A 17503-nucleotide genomic window follows, 5' to 3' on the forward strand; every position below is an offset into this window, starting at 1 on the left:
GGATATGAGAGGAGCCACACGGAACATAAAAATTACCATCGCAGAGCACACACCAATAAATAAAAGACCAAATGAATCTATTTTTAAAATAATGAATACAGTCATGTTAGAAAACAGGATTGTATTAGGAGTTCTTCTCCATTTGGTCAGAATGCTAAACTAAAGGCTTTTCAATAAGTCAATTTTCCTACTGAGAGTATTAGTATGCATTCTTTCCCACTGCTTGACCTACACCAGGCTTGCAGACCAGCCGTTTGGGAAGAGAAATTACGGTGAATCCAGGAGTGAAAAACGAATCCTGAGATAGTTGTTTGGAGGAAAAAGGAAATCCTTACGTTGCTGAGGAAAGATCGAGAGTTGAGCAGCAGTAAAGAAATTCCTTCTGAACATACCCTTCTAGCACATACCCACCTCAGCAGATTTAACAATGAGCCAATTAAGTGAGAAGCATTTTTGTCAAATATTTTTCAAGAAAATATTTTGAAAAAATATTTAAGCCATAAATGACCACTTCCTAAGTACACCACTTTCTAAAAGAGACTATCTGCAAGTTGGGCATTTCTAAAAGTGAAGGGGACAAAGACAGGTAAAACAGAACAATGGTTTTCTTACCTGTTGGCAGTGGCATTTCTGGTTGAAATAATTCTGGATTAAACATTGTATGGTTCAATGGATCCAGGTGAAACATCTGTAAAGAAGAGTATTAACATTGGTAAATCATTGTTTTCCCAATGCTGCCATAAATTTTTTAAATTTGGAACACCAAGACAGAACGACAAGAACCCAAACTAAAGCTATAACAAACATATGAAAATACTCCAAATCAGTATCTTAACAATTCTTTTCTGAGGCCTAGTTAGGGTCTACATGAACAGAACTTTGCGTTGGGTTGGCTATGTTTACGTGGCGAAGGATTCGAGAAGAACCTAGCTATGATAGCCACAGTGGCAAAGACCTGCGTTCTCTCATTCATTGATAATCTGGGACATGCGGATGCTCTCCCCCTTGTGGTGAGGCACCATCAAGTCAGTTCTGACTCATTGCAGGGGGGCTTAAAAATTTTAGCGCCCTAACACTTGATCTTCCTTATGATCCAATTTAAATTTGTTCTAGTTTTCAATATTTTTCTGCTTGCTTTTCAATTGAAATTTTGCATCTGTTTTACTTTGTTACTCTTAGGTTTATAAAAAATGTTTTTTTCTAAATGAAGTCCACAATAGGTAAATCTATAGAGACAGTTAACTGGATTAATGGTTCCTTGGGGCTATGGCAGGGGGTGGGGATCTAATAATGAGGGCAAGAATGAAGAAAATGCTCTAAAACTGAACATGGTCATGGTTGTACAACTTTTCTTGATATGACTGAACTGCTAAATTCTATGTTACATAAATTATTTGCCAATAGAACTGTTGTTGTTTTTTTTAAGCACAATGCTTAGGCCACAATGAAAACATAAATAAAAAGTTCTTTTGCCCTCTTTGGTGGGGTGAGGGGTGGGGTGGGGGTGGGGGTGCGGGCAGGGGAAGCTTATGGAAAATTTCCATGATCTTTTCATTCCATTTTCCTATGAACTTTTTGAAGCCTCCCTCACGCAACAGGATTCAACACGGCCAGGTCCTGTTATCACAAAATGGATACTTGATGAAATCGTTTAAATGTTCACACACTTTTTAAAAATACAATGCTGAGTCCATGCCAAAGCCCCTGAAAAGAAGCATACATACATGAACCTAATCCTGAAAGCTACACATTTGTTTTCATGGTGGTAAGTACACGCCTATACTAGTCAACTAACTTCAAGACCTACAAAAAAACAAGACAGCAGACCCTGGAATAATCTACAGAAAATGTATAGTCCTAAAGGCTGATATGGAGCACTGAGTTTTCGCCTCCCCTCCCCTCCCCACTCTCAATGTCCTAGCACAATACAAACTACCTGAGACTTAGTGGGGCTAAGAGGCTGAATAATGGGCCTGCAGAGATGTCCACAGCTAACCACACAGCCTGTGACTACGGTCTTCTAGAGCAAAAGGGAGGCTGCAGCTGTGACTCAGGTGGGGGCGGGGCGAGATGATCCTGGATTATCCAGGGGTTCTTCTCAGAGGGAAGCAGAGGGGCTGGGTGGGTGGCTGGGTGAGGGCACAACAGCAGCAGCAGGATGCTGAGAGTGAGGAAGGGGGGTCACACACCGAGGAGTCAGGCAGTCTCCTAGCAGCTTTTGAAGAGAGAGGCAGACGCAGAGCCACCATCGGGAAGGCACGAGAGTATCTTCAACTAAGAAACTTTGACGGCCAGATCTGTAGTCTGAGTTGCTTTACGCCACTGAGGGTGGTAGTGTGTCACGGCAGCAAGGAGGAACTAACACAACAGGCATGAACTCTACTGGGCGGAGTTTAATGCTATCTCGAGAACAGCCCAAACCCAACCCACTGCCATTGCGTCCATTCGGACTCATGCTGTTCTTAGGTCCTGTTAACTCATACCAACCTACATACAAGAGTGCTGGTCAGCCTCACAAGTAGTGTGATATTTGAGCCCCCTGTTGCAGCCACTGAATCAACCTGACCCAGAGTGGTCCTACACTGGATTTCCGATACTGTAAACATTTATGGGATCAGTCTCATTCATCTTTTTCCTGAGGAGCAGCTGTTGAGTTTGAACTGCTGACCTTGTGGTTACCAGTCTAACACCTATCCCACAGCTCCATCAGGGTTCCTTATCTTGTTAATTGCTAGATGAAAAACAAAAAAATGCCCCTACCACATAGTCTATTCTGACTCATAATAGCCCTATAATGGGCTTTAGAGACTGTGAATCTTTATGAACGCAGACAGCCTCATCTTTCTTCCCTGGAGTGGTTGGTGAATCTGAACCATAGACCTTGTGGTTAGCAGACCAATGCCTATCTTACAGCACTAATCTCAAGAACACATTCTTCTTTCCCTTTGATTTATTTGGAATTTTACATTAATATTTCTGAACTTGCTATTTGATTCAGTCTCAAGAAGTCATGTGTTTGAAATGTGTGTTGACAGCACAGAAATCAACAGCATGTCACTCCCTCTTTTATAATGTGCTACTAGTACGTACCTGTGCTGGAACTAGTACTAAAACAAAACACAACTGCTTGATGTGACTGAACCATGGGATGTTATGCCATCTGTAAGATCCCCCAATAAAATGATAACCACCCCTCACCACATACACACACAAAACCCACTAGTGCAGTTTACCTCCTGTGTTCATTAATCAGTCGTTGTCAATCTTGGGCAAACTAGGAACCTAGGGTTCATAGTTAACTCAAGAGTCAGGCAAAACAAAACAGACGTTTATTCAATTAAGAACACTTCAAATCCGTCCTGAGAGCTAGACATTTCCCACTGAGGAACAACATGGTTCCACTTCAGTGATCACAAGTGAAGCTCTTCACTGTTCATCGAAAATGAAATACAAGGAATACATAAAAAATATTTATGAGAAAAAGAGGCCCATCTTATAGAACATATTCATCAACTCAGAGCAGAAAAGGTGACCTAGCAGAAAATCTCTTACCCTAGGGTCCCGAAGGAAGTTACAGGGGACTGGCTGGAAGGCAAAGCTATCATCTTAAGAGGATAGGAAGAGAGAGATAGACAGTCTACTGCAGACAACGAAGAGCGAAGCTCTGTGATGGGGCGGCTTGTCAGGAGTGGAGAGAAAATTCTACAATAATCTAAACACTAAAAAGAATATATTAGCTTTAGGAAATATAAAATTGAAAGCAAAAAATCGAAAGCAAGGCAAAAAAAAAACAAAATAAAATAAAAAACTTCAAGGGCTTCTCCTCTCAAGAATGAACATATCAGAACATGCCCCACCTCCGGTTGCTGATGATCACAAAAATGCCCACATAAGAAAACTTTCGAAATGAGTGTTTTCAGCAGGTTCTCCTTGTGTGGCATAGAAGGCCACCTCCTGTTGATCCGATTTCCTGTGTGTAGACAGGAAGGCCTGATTGACAGCCAAGCAGAAACCAACCTCTTGCTGACTACAGTGTGTCTTTACTTAGAGATAGTATATGAAAAGTGAAAGGTAAAATGTAGGTGTTTTTGTAATACCAATAACAATGTTTTTCACGTACCAATAAAAAATATTCTGAGATTTTTCCTATCTTACTGTTTGTTGCAATAAAATTAGAAAGAAGTATCGGATATCAGAAAAGCAATACAAGGTCATTCTAAAGCAATTTAGAACACAACCAAGAGTAATGAATGTTACATGTTTATAGAAAGCATGCTGGATCCCTTAAAAAAGTATTTCACTTTTGGTTTTATTTTCTGATTCTTTGCATATGTACAGGAGCCCTAGTGGCCTAGTGGTTATGCAGTGGGCTGCTAATCTAAAGGTCAGCAGTTCAAAACCACTAGCCACTCCATGGGAGAAAGATGAGGCTTTCAACTCCTGTAAAAGGTTATAATCGTGGAAACCTACAGGGGCAGTTCTACCCTGTTTTAGAGGGTCACTCTGTGTCAGAATCAACTCAATAGGATTGTGGTCGGTTTGGGGGTTTTTTGGTTTGTTTGTTTTGCATGTGTCTAATTGTGATTTCTATTTATCCAGGTAGTTTGCTGCCACAATTTCAATACAGAGTGACTATGAATATTAGATCAGAGCATGTTGGTGCCTTCCTCTCCTTCACATGCCTCCCTTCGTCCTGATCTCGCCTAGCACACCGCTGCATCTTTGGAAACTCAGGTGAAGTGGACTCTGGGCATAGTCCTCCGCAGCCTGCTCGTCCCTCGCAGGGTCTCAGGCTTTCTCTCCACTTTTCTGTTCCACTCCAGACAGATCACCGACTTTGTCACTGTATGGAAATTGTCCATGACTCTCCCTTGTACAGAACAGCAGCTTCCGCACCAGGGGAACTGCGCACCATCTACTTCAGTATTTCCATGTAGCCAAGGTTCTGGCAATATATAGCTGATGAATGAAAAACCCGAGTGCTTTAAATATTTCTTACAAGTCCTTGCGTTAAACTATTAATATTGCCATTGGAACTACCCTTTGTAGCTTGTTGCCATCAACTTCACTCTGCCTCATGGCGGCCCCATCTGTGCGGAGCAGAAGTGCGGCACAGGGTTTTCCAGGAGGCAATCTTCCAGAAATAGATCTAGCCAGGCCTGTCTCTTGAAGGGCCTTCCTCTCAGTGGTTTCAGACTACAACCCTTTTAGCTAGTATGTGCTGCCCAGGGACTCAGAGCCTGCAAACTGCTTGCAAGTGGCTCATAAAAAAACACATCTATGTATGTGTGCAAGCCCAACCCACTGCCATCAAGAGGCGTCTGGTGGCAACCCTACAGGACAGAGCAGAACTGCCTCATAGGGATTTTAAGGTTTTTCATCTTTACTGAAGCAGAAGCTGGTGGGTTCCCACTGCCGAGCTTAGCTAGCAGCCCAATACTGAGTGTATATGTACGTATACCATAGTCTTTTACTTCATGTTTTCCACAATGTTTTGAAGGCCCTTCTTATATGCTAATTGCTGTCTAGTTGGTTCTAACTCAGGGCAACTGCAAGCGTGTCAGAGCAGAGCCACACTCCCTAGGGGACTCAGGGATCTGAGCTTTCCAAAGCAGAATGACTGATGTCCCCACCCTCCTGCCCCCCCCAGGACTTTCTGGGTGGGTGTGAACCACCAGTCATCCAGTGCTTCATCTTTTCCAATCGACTTCCAGCAGCAGCCTAGTGCTTCATGGTTTGCACCAGTGAAGGGCTCCTTTGATATTCAGAGATAGAGATCTACAAATGAAGAGAGGGATGGAGAGAAGCTAAATGCTAGAAAGCAACTAAGTTATGTGAAGAGCTGTCAAGCTAGTCTTCATTTCTGTAGGCTTGGAATTCTTCCAAAGAGCCCTAAGGAGGCAACGAAGACGAAGAACACTCATTGCGCTTCACACGCGGGTGTAAAATTACCAATGCACCAGAGTTTGGTTCCAAGGAGTCACCGGGTGGTGCAACAGTCAGGATGCTCAGCAGCTACCTGGAAGGTCACGGTGGCTGCAAGACCAGCCAGAGATGCCCTGGAAGAAAGGCTTGGTGATCTCCTTCCAAAAAAAAAAAAGAGCCATCAGGGACCCAGTCCGACTCTGCCATATATGAGGTCACCATGAGTCAGAAATGACACGTTGACAACTTATTTTCTAAAAGCTCCCCAACCACATGCATTATCCACTGAGTTTTTTCCATACTCCTAACAATTGGAGTCTCAGGATAGCACTTGGTAACTAGCCCAAAGCTTGTTGGTTCGAATCCACCCAGGGGTGTCTCAAGAGAAAGGGCTGACAATGAACTTCTGAAAGGTTGCCCCACTGAACAGCCTATGTGCCCTTCGACTCTCAAGCACGTGTGGTTGCCACGAGTCACAGTGGGCTGGGCAGTAACTGGTGGTTGGGAGGGGGGTGGTGGGACAGTTAGCTTTCCTGTTTTGCAATGGAGAAAAGGTGAGGATGGGGTCAAGAGTGCGGAGACTGGAAGTTGAAGAGCAGGTACGTAACAGTTAGCACTAAGAGATTTTCAGATTCTAAATCCAAATGTTTTCCCACAGCATCAATCTGTCTCATTAGATGAACTTTACATACGTATCTTAAGGGGTTATTGTTTGATCAGCAGCATATACAAAATTGATGCAACAGTTTGTGCAATGATAGGATTTCGTGAAGGGACTCGCTGGTTTCTGATGGGGCCTTCTTGACATCCCATCGAAGGTCAGTGAAAGGAACAAAACTTTGAATACTTTTTTAAAACGGATTTTAAAGTCTTCCTGATACTACATTGCTAATGTTGTCGCTGCAGATATTTAAATAGGAATATGGTTATACAGCTAAATTATAAATGAGGATATAGTATATGATAACTTACTCGTTCGTGCCCTACCATGTATGGATCGTCTTCTGCCATTCTGGAGCTGTGAATTAAAACAAAAAACTGTAAGCCTGGAATTAACCTGAAATATTCTCTTCATCATCCCGTTTCATGCAGGCGTAAACCACTGTTCTGGCAAACTGTACACAACCCTTTTTAAAGACTTTTAGAGCTGGGCATTTGCAGTTCCTCCGTGCTATCTAACTAACAGTATGGATACTGCATAACCGAAAAATTACCACTTACACAGAACCCTGAAACCCTCATATCAGGCTCAGAATAGTGTCTTAAGAGTTTGCTACAACTCCTCTCCCTCTTCTGGATAAAGATCACATACATGTGGGTTTTCTGAAAGCTGTTTCTTTTTATCACTCTCTAAGGTTCAAGAAGATACAATCTCAGCTCTGGGTGTTTTTTCACTCCCTCGTCAAACTAAGTGACAGTCGTAGAAATGGCTCTGTTTTCTACAACAAGCCATTGAAGTTGAGACCCTAAGAAAGGGTCACACTTTACTGTAAAACGAGCCTACTAACACTTTCTTTGTTAGTAGTAGCAACCCTACGGACACTTTGCCAGGAGAGGGCTGCTCACATCTTCTAGTACATTTCCACGGAAGCAAGCCATTTCCTGCCACTTGTCTGAAATTGATCAAACATACAATCAAGATGCATCGATAATTTCTGGTGACTGGAATATGAAAGGCAGAAACTAAGAAGGATCAGTAGTTGACAATAAGGCCTTGGTGATAGAAATGATGCTGGAGATTGCATGATAGGATTGTGCAAGACTAACTACTTATTCATTGGCAAAACCTTTTTTCAACAATATAACTGACCGTATTATAAGAGGACCTCACCAGATGGAATAAACAAGAATCAGATGGAGCATACCTATGGAGAAGTGCAATGTCCTTAGAACAGGGACAAGGGTCAAAGGCATTAGAGACCATCAATTAATCACAGGAAGACTACCAGAGCAAAACAAAAGCTCTAACAATGACAAATGTTAGTAACATTCCACGTGAAAAATCCCTACCTTTGGGATACCCAAGGAGCTCAACCTTCAAGAAAAATATTATGATGCTTTTAATTTGGCTTAGTCTCACTGAGCACCTTAGCACCTCAATCTGCTCAAACAATTTTCCTTCAAGGTTTCAGTAACGGAGGTTGAAACTGTTCATGAGTTGCGGTTTCAGAACCTGGTCAGTGCCTCTAGTGTATTGATTATAAATCTAGTTTTCCATTTGTGGACAGCTTTCAAGACCCCCAAAAGTTTAGAATTAATATAAAGCAGCCCTCACTCTAATTTTAAAAACTCAAGTAAGTTTGCTTTATCAGAAGGGTTGCATTGTCAGTTATCATGATTACTATAGTACTTAAAACCTTAGATCACTAAACTGTAGGCACTTGACCAAGCATCACATTAAACAACATCTCCAGCATCCACACACGATTTATGCATTCATCTTTGCCCCAAATCAGTTTCAAAAGCCCTACGAGCATCAAGAGCAGCCTCGAGGGCACCTACAATGATGATGGAAATCTGAACTGCTAAAAGAGTTTGCAGCCAGTTAAACCCACGGGAAGAGCAGAGGTAGCAGAAACCCTAGAGTGATGTCGATGTTAATTTGCCACTAAAAAATAAAGCATCAAAATAAACCTAGAATCATTTGGGAAGGATGAATCTCTGCATAATATATGCACTGGTTGTAAGGCAAGTTTTCATTCTGAAATCTGAACTATCAACAAAACTTTTGGAACTGAAGCATCAGGAAAGACCAGGGAAACCCCCTACTACTCCCCCAACCCGCCCGCCCTTCCCTCTGCTAGTCCTGTGCTTTTAAGGATCTTGAAACACAAAGGGAGATACTCAGTTGACTCCACAGGAGAAACGTCGAAGCTTGGCATCTCTCTTCTCAGTTGCAAGGTTTTCGGGGAGATTTTCATACCACAGAGGAGAACTAGGAAATGTAGCTGGTTAACCCAAACAAAACCAGCTGTCATCAGGGTAATTCTGACCCATGGTCACTCCATGTGAATTGGAGTAGATGTACTCTTTGCATGCTTTCCAATGGATGATTTTTCAGAAACAGACACTCAGGCCATTCTTCGGAGGTGCTTCTGGGTATGTGTGAACAACCACCCTTTTGGTTAGCAGTTGAATACTCAGCAGTCTGTGCCACCCAGGGCCCTTGTCACGTGGGAGTTGTCACGGCTGTTAGTTGCCACAAAGTTGATGCTCATTCAGGGCAAACCCATGGGTGCAGTGTAGAACTGGGCTCCACAGGGTTTTCAAAGCGGTGACCTTTCAGAAGTAAACAACCAGGTCTGTATCCCAAGGTGCCTCTGGGTGGATTCAAACAGCCAACCTTTTGGTTAGTATTCAAATGCTTAGCCATCCAAAGAGTTTTTTAGTTAGACAATGATGACTTTCCTAATGAGTTGTTCTATTTTTTTTCACATGAAAAAAATGTTAAAGCTAGCTTAGTTCTGAACAGGTAGTGAGTTCTTCCTGCAGTGCTGAACAGGTGTGGCAATCCTGCTACCAGCACCATCATCCAGCACTCAGCCTTTTCAGCAAGGCAGCAAGACAGAGTGAATGAACTTGAAGGCCCCACAGGCAGACCATTAAGGATGGAGTGGGGTTATTCGTCCACTTATAATAGGGGCGCCTTTATAGGACCAGATATAGTCAATCTCCTTAACAAACCCAGACCATATATATGTGCACACACATTGAACCACAATGCAAGCTTACCTCATATATATTCTCTCTACTCTATTACATTTCACTCTTAAAAATGCTTGGGAAATCAATCATGATCTACTGATGGGTCACATGTACACTTTGAGAAACAGAGTTTTTAGGTGACTGCTGGGAATCAGATCAAATGCTTCTATTTTCAAGATTATATTCAGACACACAGATGCCATTTAAGTGTAAATTAATATCCAATCTTCAAGAGCAATGACACTACAAGGAAAAAAGATCCCTTTTTACCACTTCTCTTCTAGGTAATAAATTAAGAAAGGAAGGATCTTGCTGAAGAAGTGTGATAGGGGTTTATGAACACATGTGTTGCCATACTGTGAAACAACCACTGTGAGAGTAAGTGTCCTTTGACTCTGCCATTGGAATTTGTCCTGAAGAAGTATTTGAATGAGTGTTCAAAAATTAAGTGCAAGGATAGTCACTGAAGAAAAAAAGGAGAAAGAAAACAGACTCGTAAACAAACCAAGTGACCTTTGAAAACAGATTGTTTAATTATAATTATGTTTTATTCATACAGTTAAATATCATGCAACTACTAAAATAAGATATAAATACTAGGAAGGAAAGTTTTGTTCATTAAATTATACATTTCCATAATGTCTTACTTATCGAATTCAATTATATAATTGGAAATATAGATTTTTTTAATAAAAAAAATTAATTTAAAACCTAAAATTTAACTCAGACATCTTTAACAATGGCTGACATGCAATGAATAAAAACATGATGCATGGATTGTAAGTATTAATGGAACTTTTATCAAAACTAATTAATAGAAACAGTGTACTTGTAAAGACAGTGTGTATTTTGTTCTTTCTGATGATATACTGGTATAAGAATGATAAAAGAAAATTTAAAGGTAGGCTTGTATATTTCCCTTAGAACAGATGTTGACTTAGAGTTTTGGGAACATAATTAATATTTGTGTCCAGCCAGCCACATTGAGATTTTTCTAACTCATTTTCTTTATCCAGCTGGACAACTTATTTGCACTGCCAACCGCCCCCGGAGACATCGGGCAATGAATGTTTGAAGGTATTTTGGGCTGTCAGCGCTGGGAGGGTCTTCCTAGCATCTCCTGGGTGGAGGGAGACCAGGTATGAGGCTAAACAACCTGGACTGGGCCCCAAAGGTCCACAGCGTCACGGCTGAGCAACCCTGCCAAAGGCCATCACACCAAATGACAGCATTCGGGTCATATGCTTTGGTTGATCCTAAGAAGGAACTAAACTTTACTGGGCACCCCGTCACAGTCAGAATCTACAGCTACTGCCTCTCACTGTTTCACTTCATCCTCAAAGCAAACCTGAGAAGTCAGCGTTCCTGTCACAGGCGAGAAAACGGAAGTTTAGAGGGCGAACTGTCGTGCTGGCCAATCGGAACCCACAGTCTCCGGTTCCTTCAAAGGCAGATGTGATTGCCTTTCTTCGGGAAACACGGTTTGGTTCCCAGTCTTCTAAGCGCCCACATAGGAGGCAGTCTACTCATAGCACAGTTCAAAGAGATGAAAAGGATCCTGTGCCCCAAACGCCAATGAATCCTTCCCAAGGCAAAATAACTTTGTAAAATTACCAAACAACTCGAGTGGTAATTGCTTTTGAAAACCATTTCCTCAGGTCAATTGTGAAGGACAGATGATATTCCCAGCACATTTCTCCAGGAAGCACTACATCAGCTGCTAGGGTGACAAAAGCATCTACCTGTTTCAAACAACAGAGCATTGAAGTGCTCCGTGAATGTTTTCCTGTCTTCAGTACATTTCAGTCCTGTATTCTTTACAAGTTCAATCTGCTAGGCGTCAGTTCCAGTTTACATGTTGGGTTGCTACCCAGATGAGGCTTCCTGAGTTTGGGAAGCTTTATGGCCTCAGAAACCCATGAGGGCAGTTCTACTCTGACATACGGAGTCCCTTTGAGTCAGAATTAATGTGATGGCAATTAATTTTTTATGTCTCAGTTCCAAGGACATCAAAGGGCACAAGGGTAATGCCACACCCATCCTCAGAGATTTTACAATTGTGGTGGACTGAAAACCTACTGCCCTTGAATTCTCATTGATTCCAGCTCATGGCGACTCTACTGGACAGTGCAGAACTGCCCCGGAGGGTTTCCAAGGCTGCAGTCTTTTCAGAAACAGATTACACAGATGGATGAAAACAACAATCGCCATTCTACCCAATAAAAGACAGAAGAGAGAGAGAGAGAATCTGCTTCTTTAATCTTTTCGATCTATGCTGGCCAGAGGCCTGATTTGATGGACAGAATGACAAAACGAGAAAGAAGGGATGTTGAACAAGTTCTATACCTCGGCTTCCTGCTCACTTGGAATACTGCAGCCATGTGAACTACTCTGTCAAATGAAGGACCAGAGACCTTATGAAGCAGAGAAGATGAAGTGCTTTCTGTGGCTGCCCTACCCCACCAAGCAGCCTCAAGAATTCAGAGACCATTTGAGCTAGCCCAGACCATAACAACCTAAACGACCCATAGAATCATGAGAAATGATGAATATTTGTGTTTTAACTAGCTTTGTTGTTATTATTAGTAGTATTATGTTCAGCATTACCCAGATAACACAACAATTGCAGAAACAGAAGGACAAATACACAAAAACACTGCTATGTGATCAGTGTCATGGAAGTGAAGGGCATTGTAGAGTGGGGTATTTCCTATAAATCAATATGCATACCTGCCCTAAAGGTAAAGATACATCAACCCCCAAACGACTTTGCTGTACCCAAACTCCAAGCTCACTGGCACCAAGTCAAGTCCAAGTCACAGTGAACCTGAAGGACAGGGCAGAAATGCCGTGACTGTAACTGGAGTGGAACGCCTCTTTTCTTTCTCCTGAGGAGCAGCTGGTGGTTTTAAATTGCTGGCCTTGAAGTGAGTAGCCCAATGCTCAACAACCACTGTGTTGTGCAGAGAAATAAAACCAGGACTGTAAGAACCCTCCAAAAGCAGAAATTAAGATACTGCTGCTAGTGTTAAGCAATAACACCAATGTCGGACAAGTTCATAATGTTTTTAATTCCTTCGTGCCTCTAACACTTAAGGCAAATTCAACCTTCCTTTGCAGTGCGCTCGGTTCTTGATGTCCCACTCTGCCGACCACTCTTTCAGCTACTCAGGGTCAAAAGCACGGTCACGCTTCTTGTTTGTTTACCTTTTCCTCTCCCTCTTTTCACACAAAGCAAGTCAATGCCTGCCGATTTCTCCCTCTGTGCTGTTTGAGGCACCTGCTCTTCATTTCCATTACAGAAAGTGCAGTACAGGCTGTGTCATCTCACCCTGGAATGACAACAGGAGCCTCCTCAGCAGTGTCTCTCACTGCTCTGCTTTTCCTCCCTGTATTAGTCTGGGTACTTTGGAGAAACAAATCCACAGCAACTCACGTATAAGAGAGAGTTTTATGTAAAGAAAACGTGCACCAAGAAAACATCCCAACCCAATGCTGCCCAAGCCCACAAGTCCAACATTAACCCGTTAACCCAACACCAGTCCACAAAGTCCTCCACCTCACAAAACAGAGGCAATGATGCCGACTGCAGGAGGAAAGCTGAGTCAGTGAACGAACAAGCATCTCAGCACTAGCAGGGGTCTCCACACGGCTGCTCCAGCACCCAGGGCTGCATCGGGAGAGGTCCATGTAGCTTCTCCTTGGGGCTGTCTTGTAGGAAGTCAATCTTGCAAGCTGAAGCAGGGAACTGCTAAGGCAGCTGCACCCGGTGCAACCATCACAAAACAAGAGACCCGAGAACTAGAAAGGTGAGGCTCACCACCCATTTATCCCTCCGCCTTTCAATTAGCCCCACATGTGATTATTGGCCAGGCTGGCACAATGAACTAACTCACTCCCTAAGTACCTTTCCCACTCGACCCACTTGCTTTGTTAAAATTATGACATGTCAAACCCTTCAAAGTAGACCCCAAACTCTAGTCTTTGGCTTCCTTAAATAAGTCAAAGATCTCAACCACTTGTCCTTAGCATCTTATAATTATTACTATATCCTAATAAAAATCTTCTACTCTAGACAGTTGATCATTCAAGTATGCCTTGCTCATTTCACCTTGTACATCATTCACAGTGGGGCCCGAATGCAGAAATTTCATTCTCCTACCTACTGGCCGCTCCAGAAGAACCTCTCTATCTCACTTCTGCCAAGAAACCTTTTATTTTCCTTTTCTGACCTCGTAGCCTACGTAAGGTGTTTGTAAATGTGCACTTGGCAGCCTACTTTGGAGGATCCTTGGTGGTGCAGTGATGAAGTGCTCAGCTGCTAGCAGAGGGTCAGCGGTCTGAATCACCAGTTGCTATGCAGGAGAAAGATGGGGCAGTCTGCTTTATAAAGATTTACAGCCTCGGCAACATGATGCAGCAGTTCTAGTCTGTCTTATATCACTGCTATGAGTAGTAGTTGATTTAATACCAATGGTTTGGTTTTCGTTTTTCAAACATGATCGATTATAGACTGGATTGTGTACCCCCCCCCCAAATATGTAGTAAATTTTAACCTCTATGCCTGTGGTTAAATCCCACTTGGGCATAGGTTTTCTTTATCACGATAATGAGGCAGTGAGATGATAAGGTATGTCTTGAGTCCATCTATTTTGAGATATGAAAAGAACAGATACAGTGAGGACATGGGGATGTACAGTTGGGGTCGTATAGATGCAAAACCCCATGAAAATCACCACGGAGGAAAGGTGGAGAAGCTGAAGAGACAGGGACCTTTCTCCAGAGTTGAGAGAGAGAGAGAGAGAGAGAGAGAGAGCCAGCCAGAGCCTCCCCTAGAACTGGCACCCTGGTTTCAGACTTCTATTTTGTGTGTGTGTGGGGGGGAAACTTCATTAAAGTCACCTACTTAGGGTATCCCTGCTGCATTAGCACCAAATAGTTAAGACACCTTCCTACTGCAGTTTAGCGATATCTCTATATTCACCATCTTCTTAAATATATCTAAGTATCTTAAGATTAGAGATGGAAATTTTGTTTTGGTGTTTTGCCAAATTGGTAAATACTGAGAACTTTTAAAATGATGATTGCATTAATTGTAAGCTACAGGCCAAGTTAAGATTTATTTTACGTGGCCTTGTAGTTTTGGTCATGCCTGGGTAAGTTTTTAAAGGTGCCCCCCTGCCATAATCAACTGGAAAACTATATAAAATACTAGCAGCAATAGTTTATGACACAGACAAAAACTAGCAGAGGCTGCCCAATTTAAGAGTCTGGAAACAGATAAGGAGAGTTTCACATTCACTCTTGCTTTCTGACTGAGGTCACTTTCTGAATTCTGACACTGGAGAGCAGCATTCTCCCAGGGCTGTGCACCAGCATGAAAGAAATTACCCACAGAGAGCTTCCAAGTTGTGCGTGGCAACTCGCTGTAGGGATTGTCCAAACTGTGAGCTCGATCCTGACGAACAGGGCTCTGCCTGGCCTATGGGACAGGGCGCTTGAGGTTCTGAGAGCTGAATCGAGATTCCAGAGTGGACGCAGTGCAGAGTGATAATGCGTCAGGCTGGACAGACGTCACTAAACATTTAACTGTGACCCTAGAAGACCATGTATTAGGAGGAAGGGCCACACGAGTACAAAGGTTACTTTAAGCCTTTTTTAGTACGATCAAACAATTCACTGGTAAATTAATTACAACAAAAGTCACCACTCTTTAGAGAAAGACAAACATCCAAACTCACCACTCTTTAGAGAAAGACAAACATCCAAACTCTCTCAAAGGTGGTATCCATGAGTTCCAGCATACAATGATATACAATAATAAAATGACTCCATATATAAACGCAGTTAGAACCGTAGTGCATGCTCAGGCAGGGCATATCAGTAGAAGAGTGCGGAAAAAGAACCGACTGGAATCTTAAAATTGAAATGAAAGCCCCACCGTGAACTTATCAGCAGAATGTTCACTGTAGAAGGAAGGAGAAGCGCACTGGAATAAAGGCCAATACATCTTCAGAGCAAAGCACAGAGCAAAACCAGGAGGAAAAAATCAAGACAGTTCAGAGAGCGAGGGGACAGCATCAAGAGGTGTGCAGATGTGCCATTTAGAGTTCCCAAAGAGGAGCGGGGTACATGAATGCTGGAAGAAATAATGGCTACACATTTTCCGAATGTGTTACTAACAATTCAACTCATAGGTTCACAAATCTCAAAAAATCCCTTGTAAAAAACAATAACAACAATAAACCAAGCCTCCATCGTTTTGGGATATTATAGCCAAACTGCTATAAATTAATGCCGAATAAAAAAATTCTAAAAAGGGACACAAAACATATGAGGCAATAATGATAAATACAATTGACTTCTCAGAAGCATACCAGCCAGCAGCTAAGGTAAAGAGACCTTTCAAGCATAGGGGAAGAAAAGCAGCCTAGAACTCTAAATAGCCAGTGAACATATCTTTTAATAATAAAGGTGAAACCACATTAAAAATAGCTGAAAGAAGCACTGACTACAAATCTCTACTAAAAGGCATACCAACAAAAAAAAAAGTTTCTCAACCTGAAGGAAAATTATTTTAGATCAGTGGCTCTTAACCTTCCTAATTCCTTTCATACAGTTCCTCATGTGGTGGTGACCCCCAACCATAAAATTATTTTCGGTGTACTTCATCACTGTAATTTTGCTACTGTTATGAATCGGGCGACCCCTGTGAAAGGGCCGTTTAACCCCCAAAGCAGTCGCGACCCACAGGTTGAGAACTGCTGTTTTAGATAGAAACCTGGAACTCTATGTAAAAATGAAAACCAATGAAACTGTTAAATAAGTGTTAAGTATAAGACTGTGTTCTCATTTGTTACCTTCTTAAATAGACAGTTGGCGGCTCAAAAAGAAACAATATCAATATATTTGGGGATTTATAATATATGCAGAAGTAAAATATGTAACAGTAACAATACAGAGGAAGAGAAGAGGACAAATTACATTGTACTGTTGCAAAGTTCTTATCTGTGATTTCGTGGTAGATTCAAGCAAACACTGTAAACTCTAAAAAAAACACTTTAAAAAGAAAAATTAAAGAGACAAAATGGAATTGTAAAATTTACAGAGGATAGCAGAAAAGGGAAACACGAGTTAACTGATTAAACAAATGAGCAAGACGGCAAGCTTAAACCCAGTCCTAGAAGTAATTCCACGAAATGCAAAAGAATAAACCACCCACCCAGTTAAGTAGAGACAGTCCAATGAGACAAAAAAGCAAGTGTCTGCTTTTTATAAGTGATAGACTTTCATTGTAAAACACACACACATTCTCGCTCACTGTCCTCTAGTCGATCCCAACTCACAGTAACCCTGTGGGGCAGGGAGGAACTGCCCCTATAACTTTGAAACTTTTACTCTTTATGAATGTAGAAAGCCCCAACTTTCTGCTGCTAGCAGCTGGCAGGTTTGAACTGCTGATCTTGTGGTTAGCAGCCCAACACATGGAGACACAGACAGTTCAAGTATACAAATAGAGAGTTCTACCACAGTGATCACAAAAAAGCAAACACCAAACTCACTTCCCTGGAGTCAATGCCAACTCACAGAGACCTCATAAGGACAGAATAAAACTGTCCCTGTGAGTTTCCTAGACTGTAACACTACAGGAGAATATAGCCCCATCTTTCTCCCGGTGGTTTCAACTGCTGACTCTGGGGACTGCAGTCCAGTGCATCACCACTATGCCACAGGAGTCCTTTAGCACAGCAAAATGTAGACTGTGCTAAAACAGCAGATAAAGTGGACATTGAGAAAAGGAATATTACCTGGTAATAACATAACAATAAAATAATATATTGATTAAGGAGAAATAATAATAAAAAACATGTTT

General features: G+C 42.0%; 1 protein-coding gene across 2 annotated transcripts in view; it reads right to left on the reverse strand.

The window, feature by feature from the left end:
* The window catches only part of NFKB1 (nuclear factor kappa B subunit 1), a 149312-nt gene extending 136458 nt beyond the window's left edge, over positions 1-12854 (reverse strand). For both annotated transcript variants that reach the window (XM_030888509.2, XM_004703444.2), the window contains exons 1-3: positions 12838-12854; positions 6898-6943; positions 613-688 (exon numbers count right to left, since the gene is read on the reverse strand). In XM_030888509.2, coding sequence (XP_030744369.1) covers positions 613-688; positions 6898-6936 — 115 coding nt within the window. In that variant the 5' untranslated portion in view covers positions 6937-6943; positions 12838-12854. The remainder of the gene's footprint in view (positions 1-612; positions 689-6897; positions 6944-12837) is intronic.
* Positions 12855-17503: the final 4649 nt, after the last annotated feature.

The sequence above is a fragment of the Echinops telfairi genome, unplaced genomic scaffold (genome assembly GCF_000313985.2).
Source record: "Echinops telfairi isolate 266 unplaced genomic scaffold, ASM31398v2 ScPeMD7_7468;HRSCAF=8506_0, whole genome shotgun sequence".
Taxonomy (NCBI): Eukaryota; Metazoa; Chordata; class Mammalia; order Afrosoricida; family Tenrecidae; genus Echinops; species Echinops telfairi.